The following is a 16,022-nucleotide window of genomic DNA, read 5'->3' as shown; positions in this document are numbered from 1 at the left end:
GTGAGGTGGGATGTCTGCATTGTATAAGGAAAATTAGAGAGATCTAGCTGTCCTGAGGAGCAATAAAATTGCACTCCAGCCTCAATTAAAGTACATAATTTGCAGTGTGCCAGGAGTTGGAGGGTGTGAGAGAAGTGAGTGCAGATACTATTACAAGGGAGCAGGTGCTCAAAAAGCTGAAAGGCCTAAAGGACCATAAGTCATCTGGATCAGATGAACTGCACCCTAGGGTTCTGAAAGAGGTAGCGGTACAGATTGTAGAAACATTAATAATGATCATTCAAGAATCATTGGACTCTGGCATGGTTCCAGAGGGCTAGAAAATTGCAAGTGTCACACCACTCTTTAAGAAAGGAGGGTGGCAACAGAAAGGAAATTATAGACCAGTTAGCCTGACCTCAGTGGTTGGGAAAAGGTTGGAATCAATTATTAAGGATGAGGTTTTGGAGTACATGGTGACACAGGACAAGATAGGACAAAGTCAGCATGATTTCCTTAAGGGAAGTACTCGCCCGATGAAGCTGTTGGAATTCCTTGAGGAGATTACAAGCAGGATAGATAAAGGGGATGCAGTGGATGTTGTACAGTAGGATTTTCAGAAGGCCCTTGACAAGGTGCCGCATATGAGGCTGTTTACAAAGCTAAGGACCCATGGTATTACAAGAAAGTTACTAGCATGTTTAGAACATTGGCTGACTGGTAGGCTGTCAGTGACTAATTGGTGTTCCACAGGGGTCGGTGTTGGGACTGTGTCTTTTTATGCTGTATATCAATGATTTAGATGATGGAATAGAGGGCTGTTTGCTAAGTTTGCAGATGATATGAAGATTGGTGCAGGAGCAGGTAGTGTTGTGGAAACAGGAAGGCTGCAGAAGGACTTAAACCATATATGTCAAACTCAAGGCCCGCGGTGGAATTATCTTTGGCCCGCGAGATAATATCTAATTACTATTAAAGCTGGCCCCAGTAATCGAAGCGCCTATGGTGTATGATATGGCTAATGCTGAGTTTATTCAGGTACCAGGTTTTCAGGGTTTTTAGTGTTTATTCGGCAGTCTTGCTCGGCAGTCTTCTTCATAAGAAACGGAATTTGTAAAGTGAAACACTTTGTAGTTATAGCAGAGACCGAGACACATGAGAGTAGGCTGAGAAAACGGAGGCAACGAAAGCTGCGTTCGCACGCGTCCGACTGATCCGGCCTGCATGAAGCTGCATTTTGCTCAATCCGGCCCGTGACCTAAAATGAGTTTGACACCCCTGACTTAAACAGATTAGGGGAATGGGCAGAAAAGTGGCAAATTAAATACAATGTTGGAGAATACATGGTCATACACTTTGGTGGTAGAAAGCAATGTACAGACTATTTTCTAATTGGGGAGAAAATCCAAAAATCTGAGATGCAAAGGGACCTGGGAGTCCTTGAGAGTCCCTAAAATTTAACTTGCAGTTAGAGTCGGTGATGAGGAAGGCAAATGCAATGTTAGCATTTATTTCAAGTGGTCTAAAATATAAGAGCAGGGATGTGATGCTGAGGCTTTATAAGGTTTCAGTGAGGCCTCACCTCGTGTATAGAGAGCAGTTTTGGACTCTAAGAAATGAAGTGCTGGCATTGGAGAAGGTTCCAAGGAGGATCACAATGATGATTCCCGGAATGAAAGGGTTATTATATGAAGAACATTTGATGGTTTTGGGCCTATACCCACTGGAATTTAGAAGGATGAGGGGGATCTTGTTGAAACCTTTTGAATGTTGAAAGGCCTAGACAGAATAGATGCGGAAAGGATATTTCCCATGGTGGGGGTGGGGGGGAGCCTAGGACCAGAGGGCACAGCCTCAGGGTAGAAGGATGTCCTTTTAAAACAGAGATGCTGAGAAATTTCTTTAGGCAGAGGGTTGTAAATTTGTGGAATTTGTTACCACAGGCAGCTGTGGAAGCTAGGTCACTGGGTGTATTTAAGGCAGAGATTGATAGGTTCTTGATTGGCCATGGCATCAAAAGTTACAGGGAGAAGGCTGAGGAGGTGTGAAAAAAAAGGATCAGCCATGTTTGAATGGCAGAGAAGACTCGATGGGCCAAATGGCCCAATTCTGCTATGGGTTATGATCTTACGGTCTTATAATTTGCTGTGTCAACATTGAATTAAAACTGTTAAGTGATCTTGCCACTGTACATCAGCACAGAACAGAATCATTACATGATAAGTAGGCCTTAGGATAACAGCACAAGAGTGAGCAGTATATGGGTGGAGCTACAAATAATCTTTAAGGATGGTATTGAAAATGAACACACCTTTCAGAATATAGGTATCTAAAAGCTTCTTCTTGGTGGCACAAGTAAAGGTGGATTCCTGGGCTCCCGTTTAATACAGCCAGAGCAGTCTTTAGCTCCCCAATACGACTTGTTTTAATTGCCTGCCTTGGAAGGTCTCTACAAAAGTCTGGCTACTTTGAGAATCCTTGTCTCTCCTGGGTTTACTACTATCAAGCCTACATGGTTTTCAGCAGTTGGCAAAATCAGGTTGTGAATAATAATTAGGATATTATTTTACTGAATATTATTGTCCTCCTATGGCAGAACACTTCACATGTCAAGACTAACTGCAGTTTTCAAATTGCGAAGAGTTAGGATGGGAGAACAATTGAACTAGGTTGCAGAGATATGATTGAATTATTACTTTAAAGCCTTACACAATTTTAACACACTCATGTTAAATCTCTGCGTTATATTGCCTATTGCTTTAGTAAGTGTGCCATATTGTAACTACGACATCCCTCCAAAGGAGGCGCTATTCTGTTGGAGGGAGGTTGCTGTTAAAATACAACATACCGGTTACCGTACTGCAACTGAGAGAATGCAACTGTAATGTGACAAATCTAAATTGGCACATTCCATTAGGAATTGATAATGTTATGTAAAAATAATAGGATGAATGTCTGCATAACAGATTAACCTTAAAGCACATTTAAAAATAGTAATTTAGCTTGCTGAGAAAGACTTGAGTTTAATGTCGTTGCACAAACCAATACAATCCAATTAAAAATCAATAGTCGTTGCACAGCAACTCATTGAGTTCAATGGTTAGACAGTTTTCATTTGTTTCCCCTTGATCTTTAATAATTTAGCAAAAACTAACTTCCATGCATGGTAACAAATGCTGGTTTGAATTACTACTCAAAATACTTACAATGTAAGTCAGGCCATCAGCATGAAACCTATTAAATGAGCCAAGTACCCTTGGAGGAGAATATCATTTGTTCTTGGATACATTATCATCATTTATTCATGTAAGATGACAGACACAAAATTAACTCTTCAGGGCAAATAAGCTTTGGAATGTTAACTCTTGTTACTTATCCCACAGAAGCTAACTGACATGTTGCATTTTCCATTTTTTATTTCAGATTTCCAACATCTGCTTTATTTTAACCTTTCAATTTCTTCATCACAGCTGGATGTCCCAGCAAACAATACCTGTGTTTGTTGAATTTCTGGGCATTACTTAACTGTTGGGCTGCAATATTCTGTTAGATCAGGGATTCACAACCTGGGGGTCCACAGACCCCTTACTTAATGGTATTATTGGTACATGGCATAAAAAAGATTGGGGACCCCTGTGGTAGATGGTTCCTGCTGTTTGATTGTTGTGGGTGCTGGTTTTCCATCAATTTGCTGGACAGTGTCACATGATCAGGAGTTTGTAAAGATATTGTATATCTTTGCAACTTTTGTATTTTATCAAATATACAGAACAACTTCTTGGCCTTTTTGGTTACTTAGTGCATATACATAGTAAATACATAATATTATCCCATTATATAAAAGGAATATCCTCAGCGTCGAGCTTTTCCCCATTCAAAAATAATCTGGTGAATTCATTCTTAATTCACATAAATTGCAAGCTATAATCCATACTTTTCCGCTTCACTTTGTCACTTAATCTGTATGCTTCCTTCATACATCACTAATCACGACAACTAATTATAAATCACTGGCAGACTTGGGTACATGTCCTTCCAGGTCATTATCCCAAGTTGATTAAAATTGTGGTTTACAACACCTTTGTGAGGTACTGGAATCTGTGCTTGGGCCACCGTTATAAACGGCACCTAATCCTCTTGATTCAGAGGGAAATATGCACAAAGAAAGATAAATCGAGCACTTATTAGACATCAGGAATTAGTCAATAAATTGTTTATAATATCTTGAGAGTTTTACTCATCTATTGTTTGGAGTAAAGGTACAAGAGTAAACTACTTACTCCTTCAAGTTCATTAATGAATTGCAGACTATATCTTAACTCCATTTGCCAACCTTAGTATTCTGTAAGGAAAGAGTTAAATTTGACTCCTCCGTGGTATATGATAAATGTGTAACACAAAATGGAAGTTTGTAAGACAAAATGGTGTCAGCCTGGAATGAGGTGATAGTCTGGAGATCTGCATGATTGCATATCCTTGAGATTAAATACTGGTGAAGAATGTCTTCCTCCTTACAGACCTGTTGTCTCCGTTTCTAAGTCATGTGCCTAGGCCAAAGGTTGCAACAGGTAAGAAGGCACAGGCTGGTACCAGTAGGGGATGGAAAAGTATTGGGTTTAAAAAATGATGTTCGATTTTTAAAGTAATCCTGAAGGGTATAAAAAGGGACACCTTCTTTGTGCAAGGTGAATCTTTTCTTAGGCTAGCTCGTGACTCGTGCTGAGACCTGGGGGTAGAGATAAGAAGAGATGAGGAGAGAAAGACAGAGAGAGAGAGACAAGGAGATAACAAGTCAAGAAGAGAAAAAGGGAAAGAAGCAAAGAGAGAGAGAAGAATGAGAAAGAGGGAGAGGCTGAGGGCGAGGGAAAGGGAGAGAGAGTGAGAGGGAGAGAAAGGGTTGGGGAGAGGGATAGGAAGGGAGAGATGGAGGGAGAGAGAGAGGGGTGAGAGAAAGAGAGAGGGAGAGGGAGTGGGGGAAGAGACTCACTTGCAGACCCCAGTCAGTTCAGAATGGCAACAACATCTCCTCCACAGTCTCCATCAGCACAGGTGCAGCACGAGGTTGTGTGCTTAGCATCCTGCTCTACCAGCTTTACACTTATGACTGCGTGGTTAAGCACAGCTCTAATGTCACATTTAAGTTTGCTGAAGGCACCACCATTGCATGCCGAATTAAAGGTGGTGATGGATCAGCAGGGAGATTTTCAGTCTGGCTGAGTGGTGCCACAGCAACGACCCCTTACCCAATGTTGGCAAGACCAAGGAGCTGATGGTTGACTTCAGAAGGAGGAAACCAGAGATCCACGAGCCAATCCTCATTAGGGGATCAGAGATGGAGAAGGTCAGCATCCTTAACTTCCACGGTGTTATCATTTGAGGACCTGTCCTGGGTCCAGCACGCAAGTACAATTTTGAAGAAAGCACGGCAGTACCTCTACCGTCTTAGGAGTTTTTGAAGATTTGGCATGACATCTAAAACTTTGCCAAAGTTCTATAGATGTGTGGTGGAGCGTATGTTGACTGGCTGTATCACAGCCTGGTATGGAAGCACCAATGCCCTTGAATGGAAACTCCTAAAAGTTCTGGATATGGCCCAGTCCATCACAAATAAAGCCCTCCCCACCACTGAACACATCAACATGAAACATCATTGCAGGAAAGTAGCATCCATCATCAGGGACCTGATGCTTAGTTCTCACTGCAGTCATCAGGAAGAAGGCACAGGACCCCCAGTGATCGGTTCATAACTATTACTTTGTCTCTTTTACTATTTCAATCAGTTTTCTGTCTTTTGTTCTGTAGACTTTATATAGCTTTAATAAAGTAATTTCTTATAATCTTTAACACATGTAAAGTGTCACCTTTGAGGACTCTTCTTGCTGCTGAATTAGAAAAGAACAAATTTTAAAATATTTTTGTTACATACTCTTGTCCATTAAAAAACTAATTAACTTGCTGAAATTGTAAATTTCAACCCCTCCCATGCCTTAACAACTTTTCATGACAAAGTGTTCCCTGTACCTCCAGTGCTCTATACAAGTGTTGCTTCTTGACCATATACCTGATTGAAATAAAGTTTCTTGAGTTAGACCTGCCCATTATTAAAGGTTTCTCTCTATCAGCTCTTCTAAATTTTCTTCATGGCACAACTGGATCCCCTCTTAATCTTCTACACTCGAGGGAATTAAACCCTAGTTTTCCTTCACACCTCTTTTGTCTCATGATATTCCAGTGATATAAAGAGCAAATAAAGCTAGGCATACAAGCACTGACTCTGTGGTCTTACCTTCCAGCTCCCCGCAGCCAGGTTCTGTAAGGCTCCCGCCGCTCCTTCAAGAGTATCCGGATTCGAGCATTCTGACAAAAGTGTGAGGTAGGGTTTGACTATAGAGGGATGCCACAGGAGCTGTATACCCTTTGGTGGGTCTGTTGCCTCTGGGAGAGGTCCAACACCATCCCACTGGGAAAGGAAAAGAAAGAGGGAGAAAGTCAGTGCATTCAAGAAAATTAAAATGAAATGGCAACAAAAAAATCTTTCATCTACCACAGAACCTTTATAATCCTAACACACCAATTCTGAATGTAATAATAACCATTCATAACTCCGCATTCACTGGGATCTGACCTTCCCAATCTTTCCACAACCTAAAGACAGAGAACAAATTGCCCTCTGGGAATGAGCAGAATTTTGGACGATGACCGCTCAGCTGCTGCAACACAATCTTAACAAATTGGGTCAAGGATGGAAATAAGATTCTGTGTAGAAATTGTCCAACAGTCCAGCCAAAACATGCCATGGCATGGAAACGCAGAGTGAAAGAAAGCAACAATCATTTACATTTCATTAAAAGAATGCTGACATCTGGTTTTTGCAGCAGTTCCCAATTTCACTTCAACAGCTGGTTTACAGTGTCCGCAGCATCTCTCTAAAGACCTCCAGGATGCCCCATGATCTCATTGCCCAGTCAGGCCCATGAAAGGCACACAAGATCTCATGGTGTTCTAGCTTCTTTTCTGGATCCAATCAGAAGATAAGCAAAACAAAAAAAGCCCATTCTGTTCAGGTGACTACACAAAATAATATTAGGTGTGTTGTTTAAGATCAAGTCCCTTCTGCCATCATAGTTAAATCTGGAGAATTATAAATACATTCCCATTGCCTGTGAAACCTATTGATGTTGAAAAACCCCGATAGAGTGGATGTAGAGACCCATGTTTCCTATGGTGGGGGAATCTAAGATCAGAGGACACAGCCTCAGAATAGAGGGATGAGGGATGTCCATTTAGAATGGAAATGAAGAGGTATTTCTTTACTCAGAGAGTGTGAATCTGTGGAATTTGTTGCCACAGGTGGCTGCAGAGGCCAAGGCATTGGGTATATTTAAGGCAGAGATTGATAGGTTCTTCATTAGTCAGCGAATGAAGGGATACTGGGAGAAGGCAGAAGATTGGGGCTGAGAGGGAAATGGATCAGCCATGATGAAATAGTGGAGCAGACTCACTTGTGCCAAACGGCCTACTTCTGTTCCTGTGTCTTATGGTATTTTGGGAGAATAGAAACAGAGAACACAGGATCAGGGGTTAATCATTCATACCTTGTGCCACCTCTGCTATTCAGTTAGTTTATTGTTTAATTGTAATTAAAGCTACCTAGTTGCCATTGTTCCCAAAGTCTAAGAAAAATCTACCGGTCTCAGTTTTGAGATTTTCAGGTGACTAGGCACCAATAGTTTTCTGGAGCACTTGGTTTCAAATTTCCACTGCCACTTGTGGGACGGAAGCTTTCCAACACCACTGCTGTATACTCATTTTAAAATGATGCCTCCTTGAGCTGAGAGGGATGTAAAGCGGGCTGCTGAGTTGATATTATGCAGCTAGTATCTCCTCCATTGCATAAGGTAGCATGCTCAGTATTACCTTTCCCACAATGTGATTTGTATGTTTGCCAGTGAAACAGACAGTATCTCACTAATGACTGGCTCATCTGTGAATTATCTCATTAGCTGTCTTCGTAGGAACAAACTGAACAAGTTTTCAAAGAAAAACAAATCTCGTTTACTCATGTTAAGAATTTTTAATGGAATACAGATATACTCGGAGGAACGTTTTTACTGATAAAATTATCTGCACAACCCATTCTCGTGTATCTTTATTTTCCTGTCTGTGCAGACAATAGAAGATATATTAAAGAGGCTCTATTCAGATACAGATGACTAAGAATGGTAGAGCAACAGAAGACAGCCTGCTATATGTAGATGCATGTTATCTTTATAAACCTTTGCAGGAGAATTGCTTCATCCTCACTTTGCTTTACCATTATTTATCAAGCTCAGAGCTAGGGATAAGTCTTTTTTTCTCACAGGAAGAGTAGAACTGATACAGGAGAGTCTCTGCCCTAATAATCACAGAATCAAAATCAAAGACGAGGCTGCATTTATATAGCATCTTTCATAACAGTATAATGTTTACACTTGCTTAAAAGCCAATTAAGTATTTTAGAAATAAAGCTAATGACTTGAACTTAAATTCTCAAGTTGTCAGAGTGGGATTTAAGCTCAAATCCACAAGATCAATAGTGCAGATCTCTGGGTCTGATGCCTCTAAGTGAAATCCCATGTACCAGTGCAACATGGTGCCTTGTTACACCACATTAGTGAGCAGTTAGGAGTCAACCAGAAAGATATGGGATGAAAGTCACATGCAGACTGAATGCTTGTCTCCAGGAAATAATTGCCCAATCTACAATTGGTTTCTCCAGTTATCAGAGAGCAGTTTGCAAGCAATAATTGTGGTAGAATAAATTGAAAGAAGTGAATCATTGCTTCATCTTGAAAAACAGGTTGGGTTCCAGGATGGTGAAGAGGGAAGAGATAAAAAGATAGGAGCTGCATTCCCTAAAAGCAGTAGGACGGGGCAAGGGTGGGAGGTGGGAGAGCAGACCGACGTGACCTTCCTGCTGCCTACCACTTGAATTCTTCATCTGTCTCTGGCCTCCTTCATTGCAATAACACAAGCCTGACCTGAGTCAGCATACAGAGAGGAGGTGCAGTGGCTAACAGGCTGGTGCAAAGCCAACAACCTGTCTCTGAATGCGAACAAAACAAAAGAGATGGTTGTTGACTTCCACATCCCACCTGGCATGCTGTAATCTTCCAGATTCAATAGTTAATTCTCCAACTTGTAACTCACTTTCTTTGTCTGTACCAAAACTGGCCATTTCTGCGGCAAGTCATCCATTTGGCTACGCTTTAATATATCTGACCTGAGTACATCTTACAGCCCTACTTTTAGCAAAGTGTTGTTCATTTCTGCCTGTCCTATCACTCTCTACTTCCTGATTAATTCATTTGTCAGACAGCCCTTACAACACATCTCCATGATAATCTTGTCTTTATCCTGTCACAGACAGTTCCCTTGTTCTACCCTACACTCCCTCATTTCCTGTGAAATTTACAGTAAATTTTTTCATTCCTCATTTCCAGTTCCAATTAAAGACCTCAGATCTGAAATGATAACTGTTTCTCTTTCCACAGATGCCACCTAACCTGCTGACTGTTTCCAGCATGCTCGGTTTTTACAATAGGGTATTCCTCAGGATCAACTGCATGAAAAGTATATGGTGGAAAATCAGATGCTATAGATTGGGCCAGTATTTCGAGGCTGGAGGTCCGGAAATTGCAGGGGTCACGGATAACCCCAGGAAGGGCATGGTGGGAGGTCAGCTGAGGCAGATGGGAAATGTGTGTTGGAGATACCAGAGGGAGAACTGCCAGGTGGTGGTCCTATCTTAGATCTTTCAGAGGAGATTCTGAACTCGGGATTTCAAGACTGGGACCTCCACTGTCAGGCTCCTTTCAAGAAATTACAGAGAATGCTCTAATGTTGAAAAGGCCAGTGCCTGCACGATGCCCTGACATATTTCTGGGGCATGGACAAAATTAGGGAGGTGATATACAAGCATGTATTTCACACTACCTGGAACGTCCATGCGTAGGGCTGACCATGAGGAAAACTATGGTCTTCACAGCACACGTGGCAAGTCACTGATTTTCCTTTCTGAACATATAAATTGTATTGTTCAGGGTTCACAATCATTACACCACACAAAACAAAACAATTTACAGCCCAATTGGCTTCCTCTCCTAAAGGGCATTAGCGACCCACTCGTTGCTGACTGAGGCACTGCAGGACAAGGAACAGCAGGATTTTGCTGCGATGATTCTATGGATGGAAGTCTGTAGTCAACTGGTCACACACTCTCTCTCTCTTTCTCTCAATGGGAGAAGAGTTTGCTGCCGATTCTCGAGTCGGGAATCTCGGAATAAAAAACGTGTAATACCATAATAGCAACTCTTAGTCTCCCCTTTCGCTGTGAAAATGGGTGATATCTCTCGGGAGAGGGAGAGAGGGAAAGAGGGGGAGGGGAAGAGGGAGAGGGAGAGGGAGAGGGAGAGGGAGAGGGAGAGGGAGAGGGAGAGGGAGAGGGAGAGGGAGAGGGAGAGGGAGAGGGAGAGGGAGAGGGAGAGGGAGAGGGAGAGGGAGAGGGAGAGGGAGAGGGAGAGGGAGAGAGAGAGAGAGAGAGAGAGAGAGAGAGAGAGAGAGAGAGAGAGAGACCCATCTGGTATGTTGAGCTGTTGGGTAAACAATAGTTTTTGTTGACTGTAGACCATGGTCTCTCTGGGTGATTTGCTAATGCTTGCTGGGTGGGTGGTGGGCACTGAAACAGGTGAAGGGGGTAAGGTTGATGCTTACTGCTGCTTGTTCAGGGAGGGGGAAGGGGGGGCTTTGGGGTGCTACAATTTCTCTGTCATTCATTCTTTTAGGGTTCTGTTTTCCATGAATGTCTACAATGTCAATTATTTCAGGTTGTTTACTGCATATATTCTCTGTTAATAAGTGGCACCATTTGAACTATATTGACAGGTACTTAAGGTAATCATCCACTGTCAACTGCACAACCAAAATGAATCAGTGAAGAATGTTGAAAGATCACTATGTTTCCCTCTGCACAGATGCTGTCTGACCTGTTGCGTATTTCCATCATTTTCTCCATTTATTTAAAAGAATGCTTCTTCCCTCATTGTAGATCTTGTCTTTCCAATAAATTACATGGGTGATGGTTGTGGTGTAGCTTGGGGCAGAAGGGGTCTTTTCCTGATGCTACAAACAGTAGAAATACAGGGGCGGCTTGGTGAACTGGGTGGTCTTTCTCATCCTAATATTTCTTTTTTCCTTTGTGTGCTGAGCATAAAACTAACGACAACTGGAAGGCACTTCCTGATTTTTGTTTGGGTGAGGGTAAAGGCAGAGGTTTCCCTATTGCACATCAGAACAGATGGTGATAAATGCTTTGGGAGAAAAACACTCCGTCACTGCTCTCTGCTGCCAGCAATGTGTAAAGTGACCCATGGACCTGCAAAGTTCTTCACATTTTGCTTGTGTTGTAATGGAAAGAAAAGCAATTATTATAAGCACAAGATGTGTGTGTGTTAAAGTTCACTTCTTGGACTGGATGACTTGGATGTGTCTAAGGGCCACAGTTGCCCTATGTCACACATAAAGAGATGGCAGATTTCTTCTTGTATTGTAAATTGCCCCGACCTTTATCTGGATTTTCCAATCACCTTTGTGAATTTTTACAAATGTGCAATTTAACCATCTGGGGGAAAATAAAATGGATTTTCATGGGGCATGAAATTAAGTTTCCCACCTAGCAGTGCGATAAGTGAATCTGTTTAAAGTCTTAAGTGCTTGCAAAGTTTTTTTTTGCAAGCTTACGTGAATAATGGTCCCAGGCCATCCTCTTTAATGGCTGTTGCAGCCTAAATCGGTGCTGTGGATTTTGGGTCTAATACAAAAACCTATGGTGGGACTGGATCTTTGAATGTAAACAGCAACCCTCAGCTCAACCATTCAAGCATGTAATGAAAGGTGTGTTTAGAAATAAAACTGTGCAGCCTGTTTGTTAACCACGAGTGAAACTTGGTAATGACCATTTCCAGATTGTTTCTCATCACTTAGAAATCCCGTCCGGACACATCTGTAGCTGATCTCATCACGACTCTGAAGAGATTTCTGTGGCAAGCTTGCACAGCCTGGGGCATTGCAGGCAAACTTGGCATACACTTTAAGTTTAAATGCACTGTATATGTTACCATATACTACCTTGAGATTCATTTTCTTGTAAACATCTACAGGAAAAAAAGAAATGCAATGAACTTTTACAAGAAACAAAGACTGACAAGTGACTGATGTACAAAAAGAAGACAAGCAGTGAGATTAAAAATAATACTGTGGATAGGTGTTGTAAAAAATCTTTCAACGTGAGTCTCTAGGTCGTAGAATCAGTTCAGAGGAGTGGTGAATGAAGTTATCCATGCAGGTTCAGGAGCCTGATGGTTGTAATTCCTCCTGAGCCTACTAGTGTGGGAGCTAAGGCTTCTGTACCTTCTGTCCATTGATAGTACAGAGCAGAGGGCAGGGTCTGGATGGATGGGATCTTTGATAATAGATGCTAATGTCTTGTGGTAGCACTCCATGTAAATGTGCTCAATGATAATGAATTGGGCTGAATCAATCACTTTCTGTAGCCTTTTCTACTCCTTGGCATTGGTGATAACCCACCAGGCCATGATGCAACTAGTTAGGATACCGTCCACTATGCATCTATAGACGTTTGCCTATAGGCAGCTCCCCCCCCCCCCTTTAATATAACTTCTACCTCCCACACATAGGGCCAGCACAGGTGAGTACACTTAGTCTGTCAGGAGCAGCAGCAAGCTGTCTAGCTTCAGTATTAAAACACATTATACACAGCATGCATCAGAGTTCTACAGGATCCTTAGCTTCCTAGAGTTTAGAATTTAGCTTTCTTCCCTCCAATTTACACTTGTTACTCTTTTCGCAGTATGTGTTTGTGTCCTTTTCTCCCCAATTTCCCCCTCCTTCTCCTGACTCCAATAGGATTGAGTTTTCATTGATGCCTGAGCGGTCATAGTGATCGCCAACAAATTGGTGGTTAGATGTAAGCTAGGAGGCTCACGCCGTTTGGCTCTTCGAGTATCCCATATGAGGAAACGACACACGATGGATCAGTGGTAATACCCAGGAGCTTCAAAAGGTTCAAAATCCACATCTTTACTTCTCGCTATATTCTGTTCAGCCACAGCACTGTATTGTAACAAGCTCACAGACTTATGCACGTGTGATAACTTGCTTAATGAGAAAGCAAGTCTAACGCTTTATAATGTAATATAGTTAAGCACTAGTTTCAGCCTCTCACCAGAGGCGAAAGTGACAGCAGCACTACTGATGGAAAAGTATAATTACAGTCTGAAAGTAGGGAGAGAGAGTGCCTTCACTTGTCAAACATCTTTTAAGTTCCCAGGATTTCTCCAGTGCTTTGCAACTGAAAAGGTACTGTTGAAATGTCGTCAGTGTCAGCTGCAGGGAAACTCTGCATCTATTAAGCAAAGGCCTACAAACAGCAATAAGCTAAATAACCAGCTGATTTTTTTTGTTGGATCTGGTTGAGGAAATATTGTTGGCAGAACTCTGCAGCTCTGCAGGTATTGCTGTGGGGTCTTCCACTTGAGCAATCCCCTGGGACCTCAGTACTACAACTGAAAAGTACTTTGCATTGGAAATGTGACAAAAGAATCACAACGGCAACATTAAAGTCATACATAATGTATGTTTTAGTATGGGAAGTAAATTGCATCTATTACCATTGTCCAATTCTCTCCTCTCCACTGCCATAGCTGAACTGAAGACTACTGACGATCTTAATTATACTTTACATGACATGTTACTTGAAATTGAATGGTATCATTATTGGTTTATCCTACTGGATGCGTCTATTGTTTAAAAGATACCTTCCAGACATTAGAATTCCCCCTTAGCTCTACCATATATTCTGGGGTAAAATTCACTCTGTTTAGTTCTGTTAATCTCAAGAGTGACAGGGCACATAACAAACAAACAAATCTCAAGTGTATATGTCCAGTACATTTGTTGCGTCTTTGAAATGGTCTGGGAAACTAGAGAGTAGGGTGTTGGGAGGGAATAGGAGTCAACTTCTAACGTGATATTCTCAAGTAGAAAAAGAATTCTAGATAACTGACCTTGCCCGAATCAATAACACCCTAACACTTCCTATGAGATGCTTTAACTCATGCTTCAACTGCAGTGAAAAGAAAAGCTCAACGTTTCCGACAGATTTGTCCTTCTGGCACTGATTTTATTGGACTTGCTCCATTTGGGTTTGATGCTATGTGAACCATCAATGGCTCTGATTTCCACGTCCTTTGAGAAGCGCTTCTTTGTTGCTTACCTCAAGGTATCCCCTGACAACTTGTTTACAGACTTGGCAACACCAGTCAACTCCTCTGCTGTGAATACTGATGAACACTTTTCAATGGGTTGACTCACAGCTATTGTTGTTTTCAGACATCTCTCTCACCTTTAACAAGCCAGATATCTGTTTTGCTCTTTTTTCTATTTTAAATACACTGAACGAACCTGAATTCTCCCAATGAATGCCACAATATGTTTCTCCATTTTCTATTTTGTCCCAACAGCATTTGACAAAGACAACATGTGTTTTTGTACACCTGTCTAGCTCATTTGCTAAACCCTGCACAACATAATTAATTTCTTACTCAAAAAAATTTTCAGGATTTATGTGTTACAGCATCTCCACTTTACAAATGCCTAACTTATGGATACAGACAAGCACTTGGAAGACTGATGGGATGGATTTGTGGCTGTTCCAGGAACCTTCCATTGTGTGGGAACTTGGTTCACAGCAATATCTGAATGATTGAGTTAAATGCTTGGTTTAACTGTACATTGCCCCTTGTTTGGCCTATGCTTTCATTTAAGTACGTTGCTGGATAGCTTTAGCAATTTCTGAACTGTTCATGCGATGAACAGTTTTTGGGAGCGGAAACCTGTCATAACCTGAAGAGGGTCTGTTGTCGTTGTGGTTATCCCTCGAGGTCGAGGGTGATGGTCTTTGTCCCATTGATCTATTGATGGGCCCTCAAGTGGCTTATGAGTCCAATAGCCCACAGAGCGAAGACGCCTGTGCGTGTATTGTTTAACATGTACTTGATGTTGCACTCCAAGGAGCACACGATACTTCACAAGTCAACCAGCTGATTCCAATGGCATGGAAATCACGACGATTGGAGCTGATGGATTTGTTGCAGCCTTCATCCGCCTTCACAGCCATTGAGTTCAAAGTAACTTCATCCGCCTGTTCTGCCGTTGAGGTCTTGGTTGGATTGTTCTTTGTCGGGGACCTCACCCTCGACCTTACCACCATGGGTGACCCTACCAGGAGCATAGCTCCAGTCGGCATCACTCTCGGGGTCTCAGGACCACACAGGCTTCTCCACCACGACAAGGCGACTAGCAAGACAAATACTGTACTTATACGGTCCTGACGAAGAGTCTCGGCCCGAAACGTCGACAGCGCTTCTCCCTTCTCGTGTGTGTTGTTTGAATTTCCAGCATCTGCAGATTTCCTTGTGTTTGTTACTGTACTTATTGCCCTTTTGCAACTCCCCTGATTGAAATGGCAATGAGGCATTTTATTGAACCACTGTAGTTGTCTTGTGACTATATACACTCTGTGGTACTGGGTCGGAGACTCAGGGCTTAGACCCATCAATTAAAAAGGACAGTGAATATATTTCTAAGTCAAGGGTGGGTATAACTCAGAGGAGAAGCTGCAGATGACAATGTTCCCATGTAGATCCTGTCTTTGTTCTCCTGGCAGTACAAGTTAAACCTTTGTTTAAAGGAATAATGCAATACATTTTGTAGATGATAGACACTACAGTCACCATCCACTGTTGGTGGCCCGGATGGCTAACTTTCTTTCTTGCCCTAGTGTTAAGCACCCATCCAAGGCCAGTGCAAAGTTTTCCTTCATGCTCCTAATTTGAGTCTTCCAGATTGTGGAAAGACCTGGGAGTGTTAAGAAGTAAGATACCATTCCTCTGACCTACTCTTGCAGCCTGGTCCATTTGAGCTTT

The 16,022-nt window shown here is 42.0% G+C and overlaps 1 protein-coding gene across 12 annotated transcripts in view; it reads right to left on the bottom strand.

Moving 5' to 3' along the window:
- The window catches only part of LOC140713685 (catenin delta-2-like), a 1,190,818-nt gene that overhangs the window by 62,230 nt on the left and 1,112,566 nt on the right, over positions 1–16,022 (bottom strand). For all 12 annotated transcript variants that reach the window (XM_073024066.1, XM_073024071.1, XM_073024072.1 and 9 more), the window contains one exon: positions 6,266–6,439. In XM_073024066.1, the coding sequence (XP_072880167.1) occupies positions 6,266–6,439 (174 nt within the window). The remainder of the gene's footprint in view (positions 1–6,265; positions 6,440–16,022) is intronic.

Source organism: Hemitrygon akajei, chromosome 20 (genome assembly GCF_048418815.1).
Source record: "Hemitrygon akajei chromosome 20, sHemAka1.3, whole genome shotgun sequence".
NCBI lineage: Eukaryota > Metazoa > Chordata > Chondrichthyes > Myliobatiformes > Dasyatidae > Hemitrygon > Hemitrygon akajei.
This window is presented reverse-complemented; position numbering and strand designations above follow the sequence as displayed.